Raw genomic sequence first — 26,297 nt, 5'->3', positions numbered from 1 at the left:
GCCATAAAACATCATTTGAAGTTACACGGGCTAGATGGTAGATTTTCTGTCTTGGCGGGGGTTACACTAGATGACCCTAGTGGTCCCTTCTAACCCTGTGGTTCTATGATTCTGAATTTAAGATCAACAGTCTCACAGTCATATTCAAATGTTTATAATCAAAATTTTAGTGCTTTATGGACAATGGATGTACAGTATATTAAAAGCAGCACCCTACCAACATAGTTCCATTCAAATCAGTGGTGTACTATAGAACTGGTATGGCCTTTGAGTGTGTAATATCATGTATACCAGCTGACGTTACATCTAGTGCTGCTCTCTACCCACATTAATAAGCCCTATACTTTGCAAAACTGGATACTACAACAAATGGCAAGGATCACAAATCAGGAATACATCAACAAATAGTCTCCAATTTTAAAAGTAAGAATTTGTTAACTTAGAACAATAAGAAATGCAGAAATAAAAATACCAGGTTTGTGTATAATGCAGATACATTTAAATAATAAGTGAGTGAGGCACTATGTACTGAGATGCAGCCAAGTGTAATTTCTAAGGACCTATGTAAACACAGTCTCAATATATAAATTGTTATTAGACATCCTTGAGTATCTGTGCATTGTACATAAACATGTATTATTAGAGATCACGCTGTGGGAATATGCTGCTGCCTCTTCTTTCAATAAGGAAATCAAACCCCTTCCTTGTTTTATAATTTTTAAGGTTATTTCTCATAACATTTTAGCAGTGGTGATCCCTGCCTCTTTTGTAAGGCCCCCCTTTTTTCACAAGATCCTGGAATTTGTTCTTTATACCCCAATTTTAAATTTTCTTCCCATTTTTTTTTTTAATATCCTTGGCTTGCTGCCACTATTAACTACTGTAGGAGTATGTATAAGCTTGTATGACTTACAAGTTTGCTAACATATAGTGTTTTATTAATAGCTGGCAACATGTATGACATCACTAAGCACAGCGGGGCCATGGTGTGCTGGAGGCTACTACCCAGCTAGCACTTGTTTAGTCACATCTGCGATACAGACATATCCTCTGCTTTTATCCTGACCCTGCCTGTGTATTTCATCCTGTTAAAATAATTCAGGGGGCTGGACTAGATGACATCTGGGATCTCCATGCCCTTTTCAGCCATACATTTCTACGATTGCAGGCCAGCAGAGTCTGACCAGTTCAGAGGAAGATGCCCTGGCTTTGGAGGGATGTTTTCCTGGTGGAGATGGAAGGTTTTGTAGCATATGTCTGAGGAGGGGGGATTTGAATGGTAATTTTACACCTCTCTCTGATCCTCCGGTCACTTAGCATAGGTCAATAAAACCGCTGCAGCAGACCCCTGTCTGACTCGGGCTGCGAGGCTATAACATTACAATGTGGATGTTTGCACTTGGGCTAGAGCCTGAACCTCTCTGCACTGCAATTGTGTAGCCCCTAGAGCTGGAACCAGCCTAGAGGGGCCAGGCACAGGTGTTTAATTGCAGCATAAACATACTCTCTGAGCTCAGCTAGCCGGGGCATGGGCTAGTGAGGCCAGGCGAGGGCTGCCCATGGCCCCAGGGCTGCAGTACACCTCACAGTCTTTAAGGCCTTTGTTCTCACGGCACCCCAGGGCGCGGAGGTGCGGTTAGGCCATCGGAGGTCCGGAGCTGAGGCCCAGAGATGCCCATCTCCTACTGCTGTCAATGGGAGTTAGGGGCCTAAGTACCTTTGAGGACTGGAGCCAACCCGACCTGCCCACAGGCACACCTGGGGCCGGGGCACTCGCCCACCCGCGGGGCCTACAGCTCCCAGAGCCGTGACCACCGACCCTGGGCTCCCGCCTTCCACTGACACCTCTGCGGCTCCTCCGCCGTTGCGCCCGTGGGACTGGGGCGCGGCGCCTCGGGGTGTGGAAGGGAGGCGGGGCCCGGGCTCTCCGGGTGCGGCGGGGATGAAGAGCGGACATGGCGGCGGTCGGTGGCGTCTCCTCGCTGCGCTCCTGCCTGCTGCGCCTGGGGAGAGGGCGACCCCGGCCCGCCGGCTACAGCGGCAGCTGCTCCCCGCGCAGAGCCGCCAGGTACGAGCCCCTCCGGGGGTGGGGGAAGGTCAGTTCCCTCCCGCGGGAGCCGCCTCCCGGGCGGGGAGCTGGGGCTGGATGCGCGAGCCCCTTGGCTGCCCTTCCCGCCGGCGGCTGGGGGCGGCGGTTAACGGCTGGAATTCGATGCTAACGGCTCCTCCGCGAACGTTCGGGGCGGGGGCCGGCAGCGCGCGCGCGCGCGGCGGGGCTCGGCCCCCCGGGGCAGGCCCGGCCTCAGGGAGCCGTTCTTCCCCGGCACCACTATGCCCATTCAGCCCCTCCTGGGCGGCGGGGGCTTTAAGACCACGTGACCCCAGTTGTGACGTTCAGCACCCCAGTGAGATGCCCAGCTCCCATGTTTGGGTGTCGAAATGGGTGCCTGCCCTGCCAGACAGCCCCTAATACCAGCCAGCAGGGCTCTGACTGCGCCCTGGGTTGGAGCCGGTGGCCAAGCCCAGGTGTGCAAAAATCCTTAGCCAGGCCCGGGAAATCCTGAGATTCTGCCTGAAAATCATGAGATTTTTTCTTTCCGAAATAATGCAGGTCTGTCTCTTTGCCTTCTGGGCCTCGAGGATTCCCTCGCGCCTCCTTCTCTAGCCTTGCTCTGCAACCGGGGGGGGGCCGCTTGTTTTTATTTATCCACTAAAATAGGGGTTCTCAGACTGGGGGTCGGGACCTCGCAGGAGGTCGTGAGGTTATTACATGGTGGGTCGTGAGCTGTCAGCCTCCACCCCCAAACCCCGCTTTGCCTTCAGCATTTATAATGGTGTTAAATATATAAAAAAGTGGTTTTAATTTATGAGAGTGGAGGGTCCGCACTCAGAGGTTTGATAGGTGAAAGGGGTCACCAGTACAAAAGTCTGAGAACCACTGCACTAAAAGCTGAGATTTGCATGCATTCCTCTGACTCCAGCAGGTGGAGGTTTAAACAAAACTACAAACATTGTCAGACATGCAATGAAATCATAAGAGTTGCCAGTGTGCCCGACTGAGAGCTAAAATGTAGTGTCTGGGCACCTATGTAAGCACCTACATTTGGCAGTTGGGCTCCCTGATTAATCTCTCCATACAGTCTCTGGATAGGCCTATACTACAGGGACTGTATTGGCATAGCCACATCACAGTAGCTGTGCTGGCATAACCCAATTGTGTAGACACAGCCTACAGTGACAGAAGAGTTTTTCCATTGGTGTAGCAACAGCACCTTCCCAAATGGCGGTAGCTAGGTCAACAGATGCATTTTTCTCTTGACCAGGCTGTGTCCACATTGGGAATTCTATTGGCATAGCTATCCAGTGTGAATTTTTCATAGGCCTCACAGAAGTAGCTATGTTGATCTAAATTTTAAATGTAGACCAGCGTCACAAGCCATTCAGACAGATTGAATGAGGGAGATAGAATTGCAAAATATTTATTCTGAAAATGGACTTGTTAATGGATTTATTGAAACCTAAGAAAATCCTTAATGCCCAGAAACAAACACCGTAAACATGTTTTGAACCTTAATTGCCCCCGGAAGGGGTACTTGGAAATTTATTTGTATTTTTAAAAGCTTTTATTTGACCAAGAGCCCCTTTTTGCTACCATTTGTTCTGGGTCCAGAATTGCTTCTGTGTTAATAGTCCACAATCTAATATTTTCACTTTGTTAAAGAGTATTCTTCTTTATACAAAGACAATATAATATTGTGGCACTTGTTTGTCCTTTTGTATGTATTATGAAAAAAAGAAATGAAAGATATTGTAGATGGATACATTGTGTTTTAGTATCGTTTGTTCAAGAACTTCGTACAAAAAAGGACTAAATATTTTTTGTGGGAAGTTTGTTCAATATATCACAGAAGCCTTGTGAAGTCTCCCACCTCAACCGTGTAACATATAATTTAATGTGCTCGCCTGCTGGTTTGCTAACTTAATGCATAAGTACTCTTGGTACCCTGGTATGACAATTCTTTGCTCTTGTTGGATATGGAAGAGGCCCTTAACAGAGACCCTTTTTTATCTAGAGTCTGTTCCGAGATAAATATTAGTAACACTGGACTTTAAGTACATCATATGAAAAATATCCTACATGGATGCAATGCTATTTTCTCTTCACTAATTCTAAAAGGAAACAATCTGCCAGCACTACTGTGACAACATTAAGTAAATGTCCACCCGAATAGCTCTTCTTTCATTGTTCTAGAAAATAGTGGAGAGAACTGATCCCATTGTTCCTGAGATGGATGTTGAAAAACATTGCCTTTTTGTATGACTAGTTTTTTGGATATGTGGTGCTTTTTGCTGTTATCGTTTTCCAGATCCGCCAAAAATAATTGCTTCTATGATAATGAATTCAGCAAATCACATGGTTTTGAGTGTATTGATCTTAGGGGCATTGGGATGTCAGAGATTGAAAGGGACAGGATGTAATGGACTATGTGATCTCCTGGGTTTGTAGTATTTCTAAAATTGATGCTAGGCAACTTTATCTTTGTTATATTTTATCAGTTACTGCATTTATTAAGAAGAATTATTCTCTCTGTGTACTATAGTAAATTTATACAAGCTTTAGAAATATAAAACCAGATTATTTCCCTGCTGGGCTTTCTCAGAGCTCAGTTACTGGGGCTTTGTCTATATAGGGAAAAAACATGTGGTGTAACCTAAGGTGAGGGTTTAAACTGATAGTTAAACGAGTATAATTGCCCTGTGTAGACATTCTTATTCTGGCATAAGAGTATCTTTTTTGGTTTAATTTATGTTGCTTGGGAAGGAGTTTATGCTAAACCGGAAAAAAAACCACTCTTATACTGGAATAAGAACATCCACATAGGGAGGTTACACTGATAAAACTATGTTAAATATAGCTGGCTGAACTTGCCCGTGTAAACAAGGTCTGAGCAAAAAGGTTTTTCTTCAACTGTTACTCTCATCGACTTGTTTAGTGAACAGAAGTGAAATCTCATGTTTGTTTTTCTGAAGTACTGATATTTTGTTTTCTGACTTAGTAGTTTAATACATATATAAATTTTGCTTTATTTGGAGTAAGTTGTCTAGATTTTGACCTGAGTAGGCAAGTGGGGGGGGGAGGAGGGGGAAAGGTTTAAGCTAGGCTTTTTTATGCTTAAAAATTGTTGAAATTCCATTCCTTGATGAAAAGTTGCATACACTTTTCTCACCAATATCATAATTCAGAATAGAAGGAAAGTAATTTGAGAGTATCGCGGTGCCAGAGGGAGAGATGGCAAAATATTAGAATTTTCAGTTTGTTTTTCTCTTTCAACAATACCTTCTAGACAGAATCAATTATGATTAAATGGACAATTGAAATAATTTACAGGAGTTTGCCAGTCCAAATGCCAAACGTGCAAGTATTTGCCTGCTGTTATAAAAGAGAGTTCAAATAGTTGCCTCAGTTACATAGGGAATCCCTGGATCGTTGGCTTTCTTCAGAAGCATAAGTTAGAGATGTCTCATGCAAAACAATCATCCTATTTGAATTCAGAAAATCTCAATTTTTTTTAGTAGCAGTCTATGCTTGTTTTACTTTAGAGAATTTATGTCCCTGATGGTCTCTTGAATTAGGAAATGAACTTATTTGGAATGTTTTTGTATTAGGCCCACTAATACAAGACAGAGCAACCGTGTGTGTGTTACTACTTCTATATATCTTTTGTAGTGTATTTGTCACCACCTCCTTTAAAGTATGTTAAAACTCGTTTTAGCATTAATAGCAGTTACAGAATTTAAGAGAATGTACTCTAAGCTTCTGTGGATAGCTAGTGAGCAAATAAATAGTTGAAACCCTCATATTTAAGGTGAAAAATAGAATTTACATTACATGATCTTTGCTTTCAATGTAACTGGTATTTTACACTTCTTTAGAATGTTTGCTGCAGATGTGGAAGAATATAGATTAATCTTAAAGAGAGAAATGCACAAGATAGAAAACATTTACTTTGGAAGGAGTATATTTTTGCTTTGGCATTATCTTCTGATTTTTATATCCACATGGACTCCCGGGAACTGGTTTTCAATTTCTGCACATACAACTGTAGTTCCAAATAATAATTTTCAGCAAGTTGGTAGATATTAGCAGGAGGCTTTGAAGCGATAATAAAAATTTGCAGTTTAGGTATGGTGGAAAAAAAATCTCATAATTAGAATTTCCAGAATGTTCTACTGAAAAGTGATATATTTCTTAATATAACATAATTCATGCAAAACAGTGCCATGAAGAAGTAGAATCAGGTTGTGAATGGCGTGATGTTGAGTTGTGGGACAAGGCTGGGGTGGATACAAGGCAGTGTGTTTATTCTTATTGGTTTCTCTTTTCTCTTCTAGGACCAGCAGAGAGAAGAGATTCCATCTTCCAGAATTCACCACTGTCTGCTTTCCCCCATATGCCCCCTAGACCTGGTTTTTTTTTTATCATTAAAGGGATACTGCCAAGTAATATTTTAAAATAATCCTTAATATTAATTTTACCCTAAATTGTGTTTAATTGCACTTAATCTTAATCTTCTTAATCTTCTTAGAAGTCTAAACATCTGTAGCTATATTTTTCTTATATCTTGAATCATCAACAATTTTCATGTTATTTTAGTGTCTTATTGTCGTGCCAAAACATCTTCCTGTCTGTAGACATGTACTTGATTGACGTTACTTTGGGGAAGTAATTTAAGTGTTGCTCTAGTAGAGAAGGTGCACAATACTGGTTTTAGGAGACTTGAAGAAATATTACTTCCTCTAAGTACATTTTTTGTTTGATCAAATAATCAGCTTAAAAATTAATTCAAAGGACAGTACTCATCATACATCAATTTAAAATTGGTCAAAAGTTTGAATCTAAAAACCTTGACGGTGTCCCTTTTTAAAACTCGTTATAAATGTCTTTGTAATTGAAAATATCAGATTACATTTTGCATTGGTAATTTTTAACCTTTGTAGGTGTAATTGCACAAGAAATTGGGTGATGGTTTTGTATTGAATATATAGAGTGGTTAGCCTCTCCCTCTCCAAAAAAAAATCATACTGATCACTGTCACAACAAAACGTGGGCAATTTATTTTACTTAAGTAGAAAATCTAATTATAATAACCATTTATTATTGGTATTGTGCTTTATAAAGTTATCCTACAAATGAAGAATAATTTATTATTCTACTGCACTAATACTTGACATGCACAAGTTTAGTCCTTTTTTAAATGTTGAAATAAATAAATTTTGTTGATGTTATACCTAAAAAAAACCCCCTCCATTGTATATCTACTATAGTAGTCTCAGGAGTTCTTATTTGTGTAACTGAGATGTTTCAACACACGTGGCAAATATGGCTAATTGTGAAAATATATTAATATATTCTGTCAATGGTTTTTTTTTTAATAAAACATGATAAAAAGAATAAGTGTTTATGAATAGCCCCAAAGCATTTAATATCTGTACTTCTTGAAGAATGAATATAATAATGTTAAAAATCAATATGATAGCCTACGCATAACTATTCTTTCTTTGTCCTTACCTTGACTTGAAATAATTTAAACACAAGTGGAAATTGGGCAAAATTTTTGCGGGCTGTTTGGCCAGTAAAGGAAGAAGATGAAGTAGTCTCCAAGAAAAAAGAGGCAGCCTGTGATTATTTTGACAAGACTGTACACTTAGTATATATGAAGAGGAGGCAAGCCCCCAAATCTATTTTATTTATCTTTTCTCCTTCTGGAAAGAGGTTTCTTCATGTTGTTGTATTTCCAGAGAACAACTATAGGCACAGCAAACAGTGAACTTCTGCACCAAACACTGATTTGTGCCACAGAACTATCTACATTTTGGCTCCTGGTGTGTCACCTCGTGTATCTTTTTCATTTTATAACTGGCCCAGTGGATTAGGGAGGCATTTTTAATAGTCTGGGAATAATATGGTAGTTGTGATGTTAGATTGCTGAATGAGTAAAATGTTGTTAATCTTTGCTCTTCAGGGAATTTGTATTGATGACAGTTGTGCTAAGGTTTTGTAAACTATAATATGGCTAAGGCTAAAGAACATAAAAAATGCAATATATTAAGGTAGTGTTAAAACTCTAATGTTAAAGCCAGGCAAGCAAACATTTTCAAGGCTGGAGAGTGTAGCTATGATCTCAAAGGTACGCTATTGTGTGGTACGATAACTCCCAGAGTTCTCCTTGGCATAGATGGACATACATAAATAATACAGTAAAAATAAGATGGTTGGATCCCATGGATCATGCTAAAGACAAGAGGTGAAATCCTGGCCACTTTGAAATCAATGGTAAAACTCCCATTGCCTTCAAAAGGGGCCAAGATTTCACATGATGGGTTTGATTCATTACTTCAATGAGTCTTGAGTGAGGAAAGGGTTCACAATCAGATCCAGAGGGAGTAATCAATAATAGCTTCATTGGCAATTCAGAGTTCTATCATCCTAAGTAATACACAGATAACTAAAGCTTAGTGTCCTTAGTGGCAAAGATTAATAATTAGCAAAATTATCCAACAAATTGGGTATTCACCCATGAAAGCTTATGCTCCAATACGTCTGTTCGTCTATAAGGTGCCACAGGACTCTTTGCCACTTTTACAGATCCAGACTAACATGGCTACCCCTCTGATACTTGACAAAATAAAACTCTTATTCCTTTTATGTAACCAGTTTCAAACTGAGAGTTTCCTTTAAAATAGAGTTGCATACCAAACAGCTATGATCTGTTTCTGCAGAAGTACTCAGTGAGAAGTACTTAAGTGAGCTGTGTGTAGTGTTATAGTTCACTTGCATTTTCCTTGGTACAAATAATATTTTAAATAAAATATTGTTATTAGCTAACAGTTACCTAGTTTACAAAGTGCAATTTACGAAGTCACATATCTTTTCTGATAAAGATGAGTTTCATCTCTAAAACTGCTAATAAAATAATTCCAGCATCCTTAAAGTAATTTTAATTTATAAATTAAAGAATACATGGAAGAACCAATTTGGGGACAAACAGGAATTTTTGATCATTTTAAAAATTTAATCCCCTACATATAAATAATCATCCTAGCATATAATGCTCTTTATACCCCAGTAAGACACTGGTTTTCCGGTAATCCTTTTATTTATTTATTTTTTTCAAACTTGATTAAGGGGCTTTCTGCAATTACATTGGGGGGTTAAAAATTCAAAACACTTGAATAACCTCTAAAATGGAAAATGTTCTCTATGTTTTTAACCCAGGCAGAAAAATTTGGTGTGTCAGCTCACTTAGGACTTATTTTACATGCCTGACCACAATATATTCTATATTAGCCTTACCATCTTGGTAAAGGTGAGAGAGAAGATTCAGTGTATGGGTGTTACATTTTCTTTAAAAAATGCGCAAGACTGATTTAGTGCATGCTTTTGTTTGTTTTCTACACATGTCCATGTGTCTTTTTATTTTGGTTGCTGAGTTTAAGCAGACCCATCCAGCGTTAGCAATTTTGGATAGACTGGCAAAACTATTTATTTTCCTACCCCTCCAAAAGGTATCCATTTACAAAGGGACCAGCCTAAGGATTTTGGGAAGATTTAGCAAGATTGGGTTTGTTTTTGAAGGGAGGTGATAACTACATTTTAACAGGCTCTTTTTACATACAAAGTGTGCCTTTAATGCCTCCCTCCCCCACTAGTCTTATCTTCAATTTATAGAGGCCTATCATAGATAAGGCCATCACTACTGTTTGAGTTTTCATCTTCTTTGGACTTTTATCCAGCAGAAGTAATATGCCTGAAACTGGGCATGGCATTCCAGGTGGGCTTTGCCATGGCCTTCTACAATGGTATAATTTTTCTTGTTTCGCTTACGTTTATTTACATCTTTTGATGTAGCCTGGAATCCTTTTGACCTTCTGTGCTTTAGCTGAACACATTGTGTCCATTTTCATATTAGTGCTAACTTGAAACCTTCCTTTCATTGCCAGTATATTGCAGTACTCTACCCTGCATGTTATAGTTTTTGTATTATAGTTTTTAAACAATCCATCTCAGCTCTTAAATTTGCTCATATTAAAATCCAACATCTGTTTAATAGTTTGCTCCCTTAATGTGTTTAGGTCTTCTTGAAGATGATCTCTGTTGCTTAAAGCATTGATGATGATTTGAATGTCAGTGATTTCAGCAAAATGCACCACTAGGCAGGAACAACCCTCCATTAGGTTGTTAAAATAAATTGAAAAAGCTACATTCTCCTGTGAGCTGTTACCATTTACAATTAGCTCTTGCTTATGCTCGTCTGATTTGCTTTATATTATATTTAGAAGGAACACTAAGTAGGTACAGGTATATCATATTGTCTAAGAAATTTGTTACCTCTCAATACATTGGCATAATACATTGGCATAAAGTTTGTTCTTGACCAAGGTTAATGCACTATATTGATCTGTTGCATTTTTTATTTGGCACTTCATGCTCTAAACCATATTAGTTTATACCACCAATTTCAGCTTGATGGATGTTAGAGTCCTAAATATTTTGTTGTCTGTAAGCCTTGAGTGATGACAGCTCTTTTAGACCTATGCCATGGAGCTGGCGTTACTCTTTAAGGATACAAGCTTGCACTTAGATGTTTTAGAAGGTTAGACTGTAGATGTAGAATTAAGAAAATTAGTCCCTTGATAATACAATTACAGTGAAAACTAGGAGGCTAAATGAGAATAACATGATTTCACTTATATACTGTATGATATGTTTTAAAGACCGGCTTCAGAGTAGCAGCCATGTTAGTCTGTATCCGCAAAAAGAACAGGAGTACTTGTGGCACCTTAGACTAACACATTTATTTGAGCATAAGCTTTCGTGGGCTACAGCCCACTTCATTGGATGCATAGAATGGAACATATAGCAAGAAGAGATATAACTTAATTAATTAGCCTCTTACTCCACCTTTTCATGCTCTCTCTCTCTCTCTCTCTGTGTGTGTGTGTGTGTGTATATATATAAATATAAAGAAGATATATAAAATCTTCTTACTGTATGTTCCATTCTATGCATCCGATGAAGTGGGCTGTAGCCCACGAAAGCTTATGCTCAAATAAATTTTAGTCTCTAAGGTGCCACAAGTACTCCTGTTCTTCTTATGTTTTTAAAGAGCAGATTAAATACATGTAGCATTGCTCAACACAGGTGACTATCAATATTTAAGTGGCATAACAAGTGCAGAAAAGGAGAGATCAGTGCCAAAGTATTGTAATAGCCAAAGCATGTAGCATGCAAGATGAGAGAGAACCACATGAAGGGTAAATAAGGGCATGTATATAACTGAGAAGCATGAAATTACACCTGTCTCCTATCTCTAGTATCATAGTTAAGGAAGGATAGTGTTTCCCAATACAAAGTATTGGGGGGAGAAAATGGCTAAATCCAGCTTTTGAATGAAAAGAAAAGAACATCAACTGTATATTAGTGGTTCCACTTAAGCTGATACATATTTATGTTTTTATTGGCTTTGCTGTGGAATAAATGGAGTTTGTTCTCACTAGGTTGTTTATATCAACCACCGAACTTTCAAGGATGCCGCCTGGGTTGGTAGTATTACACCTTTTCTTAAAAAATACTTTCTAAACAAAGTTATTCTTGTTACTCACATATAATTCACTTATTCTGCTCTGAACTGAGTTCAATTTAGGGCTTGGTCCCTTGCATAGTGTGTGCATGTGCGTATGTACAGACAGAAAACCATATTTCTCTTTCAGAAGAAGGAAACAAGATGTGTGAGTGGGAGGTGTCTTGCTCATAATCCTGCTTCCTATCTAGAAAAGTGGGAGCAAGCTTCCTATAGGATTCTGATCCTTGTATCATGGATATGTGGACTACCAGCAGTTATCCTGATGTTGTGTGTAAGAATAGAACACTGGTACCCTCCTATGTGCAGTTCTATGTTTCGGAGGAAGAGTAGACATGTCCACTGGTACTTGGCACTTCATATATATCTTGTAAATCTTACTTTCAGAAGTTTAAATGTTATCTATAAAATGAAGTCAGATATAATAGACATATCTTAATATAGAAAGATATACTATTCCTGTCTAGAAACAATATTTAATAAATATATATATATCATGCTTGGCTTCCTTGGTTTTCCTTGGAATGTGTGAAAAGATAAGGAGTTGAAATATTCGAGGAAACAAACACATAATTACTTCAGAGGAGAGGGAGTCAAAGCAGGGTCATATTAAATGCCGGCAGTGTTGGCACAGAGCTAATATGCACATTTACATATATCAGACAGGTGAGACTGGAAAACAGTGGGGGTATAGACAGGCGAGTCTGAGTCTAAGATGGAATTGCTCCTGAGGACGCTCTTGTCCAAGTGAATGACTTCCATTTTCAAAGAGTTAACTGAGGGATGTTGAGAGAAAGCTGCAAACTCAATTTGAGACAAAGTCAACAGAAAAGAGTTGGTAAAGGGGCTGAAATATAAGTTCAGTTAAGTATCAGCAGCATAAGAGTGGCAGTTAAGGTTAAATGTTATAATATATATATAATAATATATATATATATTATATAATATATATATAATATATATAATTGTTATAATAAGACCGAGAGAGAAGGCTAAAGTTTACTAAAAAACTGCAGCTAGTGAGGAATTCAGCCGCTCACTTGCTTAGCAGTGCTTCTAGCAGGCCACCTATTAAGCTGTACTCCATAGTCCATGATCCTATTTTCAAGTACAGTTCAAGGTGTACTTACTACTTAAAGACCATATTACAATCAGGGACAATTGAATGTCACGATGGACAAGTTTTTAATGTTGCTCCTGCTTATAAAATGCAGATCCTATTTTCTTCATGCACCTCTTGAAATCAGTGAGAATTCTGGCTATGTAAAATGTACAGGATTGAGCCTTAAAGTTTGGGGAGTTGCTATCTTTATGAACTGCAATACTTTACTTCAGCTTGTAAAGTGCTAACCCCCTTCTAAGAGAGAGAGATTTTATTTTTTAAAATGTTATTTGTAGTTATAGAAGTTGTCTGACCTCTAGTTGTTGGATGTGTGAAAGAGAGAGAGTGAAGCTGTGAAATGGTACAAAAATCCTCAATGTTTCTTCGGTCTGTATCCCGAACAACATATAGCATGCTGACTACTAATAAGACAGTGTTTAGAACCCACTTACTCTGCCTCTGATTCTTAGGCCTTGTCTACACTACCAAGTTTTATCAACAAAAACTGCCTTTTGTCATCAAAACAGTGAATGCATACACACTGCAATGTGACTTTTGTCGGGAAAAATGCCCGGTTTTGGAGACAAAATACTACCACTCCGATGAGAGACATATGTCTATTTCCTCTAATTTTTTCTCAACAAAGTGCCAGTGTAGACACCACACTTGATTTCATCACTTTAATTGGCCTCCAGGAGGTGTCCCACAATGCCCATCGTGACCGCTGTGGTCAGCAATTTGAACTCCACTGCCCTGCAGCCAGGTAAACAACCATCCGTCCCTCCCGCTTGGAAGCCCTGGGAATTCTTGAAATTCCATTTCCTGCTAGATCAGCATGGAGAGGTCTCATTGCTTCTTCCCAGGTGACCATGGCAGGTTATCGCACCAAACACTCTCTCTCGCTTGGACCATTGTGGAGCTGTTGGATCTAATCAGGATATGGGGAACGGAGGCTGTGCAGTCACAGCTGCGCTTGAGCCGTAGGAATTGGGATACCTTCGGGCACATTTCTCGAGGCCTGTGCGAAAAGGGCTATGATTGGGACCGCTGCAGTGCAGAGCGAAGATAAAGGAGCTGAGGCCAGCATACCATAATGTGAGGGAGGCAAACCGTCACTCCAGTGCTTCACCTAAGACCTGCTGGTTCTATAAGGAGCTGGACGCTATCCTCGGAGGCAACCCCACCTCCACCACCGAGAGCCTCGTGGATACTTCAGTGGGCCTGGAGGTGGCGGAAGGAGGACCTAACCTGGAAGACAAAGTTATTGATGAAGAGGTGGAATTAGATGACGATGTGGAGCTCTCGAGCGGGTTGCCTGGGGGGGGGCAGGCAGCCAGGAACTGTTCTCCACTCCAGAGGTGTCTAGCCAGTCTCAGCAGTTGCTCTCTGGCAAGCAAAGCAGTAGAGGAGATGGCTGTGATTTGCATAGTGTGGAGGTGGGTTGGGTGTATAGAAATGTGGATGGATGGCTATGTTTCTGTCAGCTGGACATTTCCCTGTGTAACTAATCGGTACAGTGGAACAGGGTGTTGATGCACGGTGAGATCTCAAGGGAATCCTCCAGAGAGATCTCCAGGAAAGTTCCGTAACAGAGCAGCTTTGTTCCTTCTCCCATTGTAGGAAATTTTCTCATGCCATTCGGCAACCTCTTGTGCAGGGACGAAAGCAGCACACAGGAGAGCAGCATAGGGAGCAGGGCGGAAGCTGCAAGCATGGAGTAGATGTACCCTCGTTTCCCTGCTTACCCTTAGTAGTGAGATGTCTGCTAGAATTACCCCCGCCTGTGGAAAAGTGTGGGAGAATTTTAGAATGTTTTCCCTAGTCGGCTACACCACAACCCTTGCAGAGTGTGTGCTCTTTTCCCCATGTGGAGCACCCACCCCCACCAACACTCACCATGCTTTGGGTGTTCGCAGAGATGTGTGCCTACCAAGGGACAGTGAGAAAGTGATTATGTTGCAAAAAGTGTATTTAACTGAGATGTTTCAATGCTGTGTGTGAATTTAACAATCCCGCTTCTATGCATTGTCCCTTGTGCTTTGGTAGATGTGGACTTCAGGAGCACCCCCCGCACCCTGGCGGAGCATCTCTGCCAGATAAGAAAGCGCCCAAGACACAGCAAAGAAGACACATTCCGGGAGGTACTGCACTGCTCCAATGCAGAGAAAAGGGAATGGAAGGAGAACTGGGAAGCCAAACAGCAGGACAGGAAAGAGTATCAGGAGTTTAAGGATGCAACTGAGTGGATGATTAAAGTAATGGAGGAGCAAACGCAGATGCTGAAGTCCTTAATAATGCTGCAGACTGAGCAGATCTGAGCCTGCCCTCCCCTGCAGCATATCCAGAACTCTTTTTCATGCCCCTCCCCACCCAAACTCCACCCGCACAGTCCTTTCCACTGTCCGGGACTTCTCAGTTTCCCCCTCACTCCACCCCCTCAGACAACTTTCACAATGATAGCTGGATTTACACACAGCTGTGAAAGTCTGCCCTTCCCTGGTACCTCCTTTCCCACCAAGCATCTTTTGTGTGTGCTATTTCTTGTGCAATAAAAGCAAAGTTTTCACATGATAACTCATCTTTGTTTCCTGCAAATTGAGATTGCAGGCACTACCAATATATGCACAGGCATGTTAATCATGTGCTTACTGGAACGTAAGGCCCCAAATGTCACCATTGTTTTCTAGGAAAACTACTTGTAATGTAACATCGAAGCACCAATCACAATGATATACGTCACTGGTTCCCATTTTCAAATTGTTGTCTCAAAGCCTCCCTGATTCAAATTGCCCCCCTCTGGGATCCTCTGATAGTTGTGGTATCTGGCTGCTCAAAATCAGCAGCCAAGCAGTCTGCCTCAACACTCTACCCGTAAGAAAACCTTGTACCCTTAGCTTCACAGAGATTATGCAAGGACAGCATGCGGCTATGACCATGGGAATATTATCCTCATTAAGGTCTAACCTGGCATAAAGGCATCGCCAGTGTGCCTTTAATCTGCCAAAGGCACATTCAACTGTCATCCGGCACCTACTCAGCCTGTTGTTGAACTGCTCCTTACTGCTGTCCAGGTGTCCTGTGTAAGGTTTCATGAGCCATGGCTGTAAGGGGTACGCTGGGTCTCCCAGGATCAACAACCCCCACTGGAATCTTCTGGTTTGGAAAGAAAGTCCCCGCTTGTAGCTTTCTGTACAGGCTGGTGTTCCTGAAGATGTGTACGTCATGCACCTTCCGGACCACTCTGTGTTGATGTCAGTGAAATGCCCATGGTGATCCACAAGCGTCTGCAACACCATGGAGAAGTACCCCTTCCTTTTGATGTACTCCATCGCAAGGTGGTCTGGTGCCAAATTTGGAATATGTGTGCCATCTATCGCCCCTCCACAGTTAGGGAAACCCATTTCTGCAAAGCCGTCCACTATTTCATGCACATTTCCCAGAGTCACGGTCCTTCGTAGCAAGATGTGATTTAATGTCCTGCACGTTTGCATTAACGCAGCCCCAAAGGTTGACTTCCCCACTCCAAATTGATTTGCAACTGACTGGTAGCTTCCACACAGCGATTGCCACTTGCTTTTCTACCAATAGGGCAGCTCTCATCCTGGTGTCTTTGCACCGGATTGCTGGGACAAGCTCTGCACACAGTTCCAGGAAGGTGGCTTTCCGCATCCGGAAGTTCTGTAGCCACTGCTTATGATCCCACACTGCATGACGATACAATTTTATCATTCAGTGCTTGTTTCTAGAGCCCAAAAGCAATGGTCTACCCTATGCAGCTGTTCTGTGAGTGCCAAAAGCAATCTAAAGTTGCTCCTATCCATATCATGTAGCATGTCAGGCGTCTGTGAGTCGTCTTCAGTTAGGAACTTCACAATTAACTGCACTGCCATCTGCTGTGTCTTCATGAGAGGTAACAGAACATAGGAGAGCAGGGCGGGATCCATCCCTTCTCACAAAGATGCTAGGGTGCACAGCAAAGGAGGACCGTTGCAAAAATGCTGCAAAAGAAAGCCAGAAGCTCATGGAATGCTGGGACAGAAAGCAATGCATCATGGGACATTGAGCCTGGTCCTAAGCTGCGCCGCGATCCGCTCTGCCTTCCCACAATACCTAGCAACAGAAAGTGTCGAGCTGGACTGTAGGATAGGTACCCACAGTGCATTGCTCACACTGTCGATGATAGTGCCCCCACTGTGGATGCGCTCTGCTCAGAGGGTGTGAGTCTGAACATGACTTTCGGATTTTATTATGTCGATTTTTGAGTGTCGACATCACTTTTGTCGACAAAACTTTTGTAGTGTAGACAAGGCCTTACCTATTTAGGAGAGACTTTAGAACTATCTAATCCAACTGCTCTGTGACCTAGCTTTGTTTATATTTTTTTAATTCTTCTTATTTTGCATCAACAATGTTTACCTTTATAAATTTGGAGAAACTCTGGTGAACTAATTGTTCTCATAAATGGAGCATTCCCAACCCCTGTTGGATTTCAGTTCCTTCATCCTATGAAATAATATCCCCTCTTTTATCTAGATTGAGCTTCCACCAGCTAGTTCTCACCCACCGCCTTATCTCAAGAAGGCCCTGGGAAAGCAAGGAAATGGCACCATCTAGATCTGATAAAAGGGATTATATTGTAAATAACAGGACAATTATAGCCTTGAACTAAGTATGGGGCAGGAGTATCTCCTACTTTGTGGGTGTGGGGCGGGGGGAGGAGGGGAGCCACAGGAAGGTTTTAAGGAAGGATATCTCTAATCAGATTCCCTTGGACTTTATCCCCAGACTCCATTCCCAATCCCATGGACTTCTGGGGATTAACATGATGCAGCCAGCTGTGTGTCTGAGGAAAGTGAAGCAACAGTGCCACACAGGTGGCTGAGCTGCCCTTTTGTATGTGTGGGGGTTCTCTGGACGCAGGACCTTCCACTTCTTTATGGCTTAGAAAGCAACTGGCATGCCATACTTGAGCTTTATACTATCATTTATACATCATTCAAACAGCAGATCTATCTCCATTGGTCCCAACATTTGTAAATATATAATACAGTAGATCTGAGTATTTTAGGCATTTTGATTGTGAAATTTTTGACTTAAGATTGTAGGTTTTTAATGCTTGAATTTGTATCGTTGTCTTTATAGTGATGAAGCAATCATTATCTCAGGGACTCAGCTTTCTAAAGAAGTCTATAAAGAAGTCCAGAGGGATGTAGAATCATGGATGTCCCTCGGGAACAAGAGACCTCATCTCACTGTCATTTTAGTAGGGGACAACCCAGCCAGTCATACATATGTAAGAAATAAGATGAAGGCAGCTGCTGCTGTAGGTATGTGATGAATAAGAACAAATGTCTGGTTTCAGAGTAACAGCCGTGTTAGTCTGTATTCGCAAAAAGAAAAGGAGTACTTGTGGCACCTTAGAGACTAACCAATTTATTAGAGCATAAGCTTTCGTGAGCTACAGCTCACTTCCTCAGATGCATATCGTGGAAACTGCAGCAGGCTTTATATATACACAGAGAATATGAAACAATACCTCCTCCCACCCCACTGTCCTGCTGGTAATAGCTTATCTAAAGTGATCATCAGGTGGGCCATTTCCAGCACAAATCCAGGTTTTCTCACCCTCCACCCCCCCACACAAATTCACTCTCCTGCTGGTGATAGCCCATCCAAAGTGACAACTCTTTACACAATGTGCATGACAATCAAGTTGGGCTATTTCCTGCACAAATCCAGGTTTTCTCACATCCCCCCCACCCCCATACACACACAAACTCACTCTCCTGCTGGTAATAGCTCATCCAAACTGACCACTCTTCAAGTTTAAATCCAAGTTAAACCAGAACATCTGGGGGGGGGGTAGGAAAAAACAAGAGGAAACAGGCTACCTTGCATAATGACTTAGCCACTCCCAGTCTCTATTTAAGCCTAAATTAATAGTATCCAATTTGCAAATGAATTCCAATTCAGCAGTTTCTCGCTGGAGTCTGGATTTGAAGTTTTTTTGTTTTAAGATAGCGACCTTCATGTCTGTGATTGCGTGACCAGAGAGATTGAAGTGTTCTCCGACTGGTTTATGAATGTTATAATTCTGGACATCTGATTTGTCAAACTGGTCAGTCAAACATTGGTCAAACTGGACAGTCTCTACGTAAAAGAATAAATGGACACAAATCAGATGTCAAGAATTATAACATTCATAAACCAGTTGGAGAACACTTCAATCTCTCTGGTCACGCAATCACAGACATGAAGGTCGCTATCTTAAAACAAAAAAACTTCAAATCCAGACTCCAGCGAGAAACTGCTGAATTGGAATTCATTTGCAAATTGGATACTATTAATTTAGGCTTAAATAGAGACTGGGAGTGGCTAAGTCATTATGCAAGGTAGCCTGTTTCCTCTTGTTTTTTCCTACCCCCCCCCCCAGATGTTCTGGTTTAACTTGGATTTAAACTTGAAGAGTGGTCAGTTTGGATGAGCTATTACCAGCAGGAGAGTGAGTTTGTGTGTGTATGGGGGTGGGGGGGATGTGAGAAAACCTGGATTTGTGCAGGAAATAGCCCAACTTGATTGTCATGCACATTGTGTAAAGAGTTGTCACTTTGGATGGGCTATCACCAGCAGGAGAGTGAATTTGTGTGGGGGGGTGGAGGGTGAGAAAACCTGGATTTGTGCTGGAAATGGCCCACCTGATGATCACTTTAGATAAGCTATTACCAGCAGGACAGTGGGGTGGGAGGAGGTATTGTTTCATATTCTCTGTGTATATATAAAGCCTGCTGCAGTTTCCACGATATGCATCTGAGGAAGTGAGCTGTAGCTCACGAAAGCTTATGCTCTAATAAATTGGTTAGTCTCTAAGGTGCCACAAGTACTCCTTTTCTTTTAACAAATGTCTGCATATTAAGAAAGAGATTTTGTTCTTGTTCAAAATGACCAATATCTTTGGATTCATTTTGCATCATTTCCCTTTCTGAATACCAATGATTTACATACTGTGGACAATATTGTATTGTCATACTGCAGGAATATAGTCAAAAGGCAAACAAAGAAAACTATGTTCATATTATATTAATATTAGGCATGAGAGTGGTGTTGGCCTACAATGAAGTAATTTTCTACACTTTAAATGTTTTTGAATAAATTATTTGCATGCTTTCCTCAGAGATCAGAAACTAAGGGAAACCACAGGGGGGGAAATGCTTATGGCTACTCAACTCTTTGTATGGTGCTTTTTGGCAATACCCTGTATTTGCCTGCCCTGGAAAGACAGATAATGAAAGGTAATCAAGTGGAAGTCACTCCAGTTTCTGGTCCTCCCCAAAAGCTACCCCAGGATAACTTATTTTAAACTTTTAGATAAATTTAAGAGATTACCTTTCCAATCTGAATTAATCTTTCTCTATAACTAGTACAGCCACCTGAATCCCTAGAAACAAGTTCTAATATCCTAGAATTTGAGGGAACTGAGCTTGTGAATTGACACATCTCAAAAGAAGTAGCTACATTTTGTAGGAAAATTTCATATCATAATATCATGATTGCAAGGCATTATATAAAACTATAGCCACAGTACCTTGTGGAATTCCTTTTGCCATTGAATACCTTCTTTCTGGATTCATAAATAAAAGCAACAGCGTCACACCTCTAAATCCAAAAAGCAGCAGTCTCAGCATTAAGAATAGTGTAAATAGCTCATAGATTCTGCAGTTGAGGGCCCAGTCCGATAGACCACACTGCCTCACAGCTACTCCCCATAACTCGTCTACCTCTTCTGCACTATCAAAATTCTGAAAAGCTTCTGCTTACAATTCCATCTCAGAGGCTGATAATTTCTCCATTCTAAAGGCCTGGCTTCATTTCTTCAAATGTAAGTTCTAAGCATGCTCAGTTCTCGTTCACTTCTGAAAGTCAGGCCACTTATTTGTATGATTAAATAAGGATTTAGTTGCCTAACTTTAGATACTATTTTAAAAATGCATGCCTTTAGCTATGGATATCTTTCTGAAATCAGTCCCCTTTAATAGCTTCTACCAAGTATCATTTATAGCAATAATATCGCTGGCTAGGATTAAGTTGCCCAAACTTTCTGACGAACACGTCTTTCAATATTCCTTAGAGCGGGCTTAGGATTCTTGCTTAAAGAGGGTACCTATTTTCATAAGACAAAGCACATTCTTTCTTTGGTTCAGATATCATCATTAAAACAATAAGAAAATTATGTGAAACCACAAAGAACCTCACAAAAAAATCACATCTTTTATCCTCCTCAAGCAAAAATAAAGCATATAAGGTCATCTAGGCCATCTTCCTGAAAAATGAGAGGGAGAAAAAGGATCCAGGTCTTCCCTAACAAAATTTTAAAAATAGGTTAAAATCAGTTTTTGTACCCTTCAGTTATGGTGTAACTACAAGAAGTACATCTACATCTCGGCATAAAGAAAACTGTCATTCCTAGCAAATATATGTAGTGCAGCCAGTTGCTCAGCTACAATATTATTTTCATTCTACCTAATAGACACATTACTTCTATAGAGGCAGAATTTCACCTCCTACCTTACATCAGTCTTTTGATCACAGTGAAAATTCAGTAGCAGTGAAGAAAGGAATAACAGGAGATATACTGATTATATAATTAATTTTAACAGTGCTAGCTGGTTCTGCGTCCCCACTACCTTAAAGGAGGCAGACCATCCTGTTACAGTTTTGCTTTTTACCCCTATTTTCATCTTCTTCGATTTTGACATCTTCACCTTGCTTGGAAAGGGTTGTAGATTATACTATGGGACAGGATGCTCTGACACCATGTTGATGAGTGTGGTATAAGAATATAAAACAGATAGGTGTCCTTAAGAACACCGGCTTTAAACAAAAATACTTGTCTTGTACATTATTACCTGTAGTAGTGAAAAGAATGAATTGGCCCACTAATAGTCAGTTGGCTTTATATATTTTTAGATTAAATTGTATCGTTTTCATGCACTAGGTTTTGTATTAAGTTCAAAACAAAACAAAAAAATTGAACTGCTCAGGAATGTCATATGATGTTGCAAAAATCTTTATTTTTCCCCTATCGTTTTATTATTTCAATTCATAGGGAAGATGGAGAACTTGGTATATAAGACAAAATGAGAATTGTGTTATATTGTCTTATCAACAGAAGAATTACTTTTATTATTATAAATGTTTCCTCTAAGATCCTGCAGAAAAATACATTTAATGATGACTACATTGGAAGAATAAGCAGACCTCCTGAATTAACACCACAGTGTAAATGGAAATCTGAATCACTTTGATATCAATACAACTACAATTCTATGATGTTGCTTGACAAATTATTTTATTAGGATTTTCCAAACATATATAAATCTGTTTTAATATTGTTAGACTAACTGAATTAAGACATTTAACTTCCTATGAATTTCTTTATAAGGTTACACATGAATTATATATGCATACTATTAAAATTAAACAGAAAAGGTGACATTTTCATAAGTGCTCATTGAAGACAGTCAATAGGAGCAGAGTTGAGCGAGTGCTGGGCACTTCTGAAAATCTCACCCAAAATGTCACCGCTCACCTTAGAAAAAGCTTTCACTATGCAAATGTCTTTTGTTTTGCTTTTTTATCAGGCATTTGTAGTGAGATAATACTGAAGCCTAAAGACATTTCTCAGGAAGAACTTTTAGATCTAACTGCCAAATTAAACCATGATTCAAGAGTTAATGGTATATTAATCCAGCTACCTCTTCCAGGTAAGTAATGCAGTTTTATTATATGCTTTAAATTTGGGCAATGGTAAGGGAAAAACTGTAAACAACTTGTGTATACAAGCTGCACCCCATTGGTATAAAAAGCTCTTTAGAGGAAACTGCTGATTATAATGAGTCTGCTGTGTGATGCTTACACCTGATATTTAATATTGATTCCTTATTTTGTCCTATATCTCATGAATGAAACAGTGGAGATTATTCTTATTGAATCTGAGGTTTCTTATCAAATGCACAAATTTCCCTGTTAATCTGATTAAGAGGATAGGTATCTGTTCATGCCCCAGAATATTGTGCATCTCATGTATTTTCTGGAAGGTGGACAGGAATTATTCTATAAGTCAGTCTCTTTATAAATTGTGCAGACTTTCTCCCACTCCCTTGTGCTGTGTGTGAGAGGGGGTGGGGTTATTCTCACTGGATGGGGAAGCTGTGACATACCTGGGTACAGTCCAGACTAATGAGTAGCTGTGTCACTCCGCCCTGTAACCTGGGGTGCCCTTTCCAATGCTTTGCTGCTGAAGCCACCAGCTTGGACTGCTCACAAACAGCCTCCAGCATATAAGTCACTCCCAGCTCTGTGTCTCTTGTGTGCTGCAGCCACACCTTGTCTCTTACCAGTCTTAAAAATCCCCACAGGGTGATCCCAACACATTCCCAGTTCCAGATTTTTCCCCAGAATAGAATCCTAGGGTTAGAAGGGACCACAAGAGTCATCTAGTCTAACCACCTGCCAAGATGCAGGATTTGTTGTTCCTAAACCATCCAAGACAGATGGCTAGCCAGCCTCCTTTTGAAAACCTCCAGTGAAGGAGCTTTCACAACCTCCCTAAGCAGTCTGTTCCATTGTCCTACTGTTCTTACAGTTAGAAAGTTTTTCCTGAGATTTAATCTAAATCTGCCATGCTGTAGTTTGAACACATTGCCTCTTGTCCTGCCCCCTGTGGCAAGAGAGAACATTTTTTCTCCATCTATTTTATGGCAGGCTTTCAAGTATTTGAAGACCACTATCATGTTCCCCCTCAGTCTCCTCTTTTCCAAAGTAAACATTTCCAGTTCCTTTAGCCTTTGTTCATAGGTAGGGCCCTACCAAATTTGCGGCCATGAAAAACGCGTCGTGGACCATGAAATCTGGTCTTTTGTGTGCTTTTACCCTATACTATACAGATTTCACAGGGGAGACCAGAGTTTCTCAAATTGGGGGTCCTGACCCAAAAGGGAGTTGCAAAGGGATCACAAGGTTATTTTAGGAGGATTGCGGTATTGCCATCCTTACTTCTGCGCTGCCTTCAGAGCTGGGCATCTGGAGAGCGGTGGCTGTTGGCCGGGCACCCAGGTCTGAAGGTAATGCCCCGCCAGCAGCAGCACAGAGGTAAGGATGACAATACCGTACCATGTCACCCTTACTTCTGTGCTGCCGCCTTCAAACCTGGGCGGCCGGAGAGTGGCGACTGCTGACTAAGGGGTCGGCTCTGCAGGCAGCCATGCAGAAGTAAGGGTGGCAATACCGTACCATGCAAACCTTACTTCTCTGCTGCTGCTAGCAGCAGCTCTGCCTTCAGAGCTGGGCTCCTGGCCAGCAGCCACCGCTCTCCAGCTGCCCAGGATAGCTCAGTGGTTAGAGCATTGGCTTGCTAAGCCCAGGGTTGTGAGTTCAATCCCTGAGGGGGCCATTTAGGGATCTGAGGCAAAAATAAGGGATGGTACTTGGTCCTGCAGTGAAGGCAGGGGACTGAACTCAATGACCTTTCAATGTCCTTTCCAATTCTGTGAGATGGGATAGAATAGGAACACTGCACAGACACAATATAGTATTTAAATGTGTGTCAAGGAAAATAATTTATCATATTAAAATATAAATGTTATAATAAAAACTGATTAGGTAACACACACAAATATATGAGCAACAGTAATTATAAAAATGGGCCATTAGAAATATAAGATCTGATTGCTTTGCTAACTGCTTCACTGTTACTGACTGCAAGGAAGTCCTAATTTTACAAGTGAGTTAAACCTTTCTTGATAGAAGTACTTTGAACTACTTAATGATTTGCTCCAACTACTTGTTAATTCACAGAAGTGGAGCTCCAGAAATCACTAGTTAATGTGACCCCTGTATAGGTGTACATGGAGGTGTCCCTTCACAGGTGGCACTCAGATCGGCGCGTGTGCAGCATGGGACAAGCATATGAGATGTTCATGTTTACATAACTCAGTGCGCACCCATGGATACTATGGCAGATGCAGTCTGGTAGTGCAAATGTCAAGAGATTTAACCATTTTAGGCCTTTACCTTTTAGACACAATCCTTTGCTTGAGTCCCAGTGTGCAGGCCATATATATTTCTCCTGATGAGCCCAACACACTCCTTGGGGTGGTTTGAGGGAGAGATAGGGTCCTGGTTCCCCATATTCATTTTGAGGTGCTGTGTGTCATACTGGCATTTGGCAGCTGCTATGTATTCCCCTCCATCTCAAAGGGTATGTCTACACTATGAAATTTGGTCGATTTTATAGAAGTCGATCTTTAGAAATCGAGTTTATACAGTGTACGTCCCCACTCAGTGCATTAAGTTGGCGAAGTGTATCCTCAATACCATGGCTAGCATCAACTCACAGAGTGGTGCACTGTGGGTAGCTATCCCACAGTTTCCGCAGTCTCCGCTGCCCATTGGAATTCTTGGTGAAGCTCCCAATGCCTGATGGGGCAAAAACATTGTCGCGGATGGTTTTGGGTACATGTTGTCAGTCTCCCCTCTCTCCCTCCCTCTGTGAAAGCAACAGCTGACAATCATTTCGCGCCTTTTTTCGTGTGTTACCCATGCAGACGCCATAGCACGGCAAGCATGGAGCCCGCTCCGCTCACCGCTGCTGTTGTGAGCATTGTAAACACCTCGCGTGTTATCCTGAAATATGTGCAGAACCTGGCTAAGAGACGCCAGCATGAGGATGATTGTGAGGAGGACATGGACACAGACATTCCTGAAAGCATGGATTGTGGCAATTGGGACATCAGGGGAGCAGTGGGGCTGGTTGATACAGTGGAACACCAATTCTGGGCCCAGCAAACAGGCACAGGCCAGTGGGACCACATAGTGTTGCAGGTATGAGATGATTCCCAGTGGCTGCGAAACTTTCGGATGCGTAAGGCCACTTCCCTTGAACTTTGTGAGTTGCTTTCCCCCACCCTGAAGCACAGGAATACAAAGTTGAGAGCTGCCCTGACAGTTGAGAAGCAAGTGGCAATAGCCCTGTGGAAGCTTGCAATGCCTAACTGCTACCGGTCAGTTGGGAATCAATTTGGAGTGGGCAAATCTACTGTGGGGACTGCTGTGATCCAAGTAGCCAATGCAATCACTGATGTTCTGTTATCAAGGGTGGTGACTTTGGGAAACGTGCAGGTCATAGTGGATGGCTTTGCTGCAATGAGGTTCCCTAACTGTGGTGGGGCTATAGACGGAATGCATATCCCCATCTTGGCACTGGACCACCTTGCCAACCAGTACGTAAACTGCAAGGGGTACTTCTCAATGGTGCTGCAAGCACTGTTGGATCCCAAGGGACATTTCAACGTGGGATGGCCGGGAAAGGTGGATGATGCTCGCATCTTTAGGAACTCCGGGATGTTCGAGCAGCTGCAAGAAGGGACTTACTTCCCAGACCAGAAAATTACCACTGGGGATGTTGAAATGCCAATAGTTATCCTTGAGGACCCAGCCTACTCCTTGGTCCCTTGGCTCATGAAGCCATACACAGGCAGCCTGGACAGTAGTAAGGA

General features: G+C 41.3%; 1 protein-coding gene across 1 annotated transcript in view; it reads left to right on the top strand.

The window, feature by feature from the left end:
* Positions 1-1,510: 1,510 nt before the first annotated feature.
* MTHFD2L (methylenetetrahydrofolate dehydrogenase (NADP+ dependent) 2 like) overlaps positions 1,511-26,297 on the top strand; it is a 67,992-nt gene continuing 43,205 nt past the window's right edge. The window contains exons 1-3 of the mRNA XM_073340366.1: positions 1,511-2,068; positions 17,887-18,071; positions 22,383-22,505. Coding sequence (XP_073196467.1) covers positions 1,956-2,068; positions 17,887-18,071; positions 22,383-22,505 — 421 coding nt within the window. The 5' untranslated portion in view covers positions 1,511-1,955. The remainder of the gene's footprint in view (positions 2,069-17,886; positions 18,072-22,382; positions 22,506-26,297) is intronic.

The sequence above is a fragment of the Lepidochelys kempii genome, chromosome 4, assembly GCF_965140285.1.
Source record: "Lepidochelys kempii isolate rLepKem1 chromosome 4, rLepKem1.hap1, whole genome shotgun sequence".
Taxonomy (NCBI): Eukaryota; Metazoa; Chordata; order Testudines; family Cheloniidae; genus Lepidochelys; species Lepidochelys kempii.
Note: the sequence above shows the minus strand (reverse complement) of the source record. Positions and strands in the feature narration are given on the sequence as shown.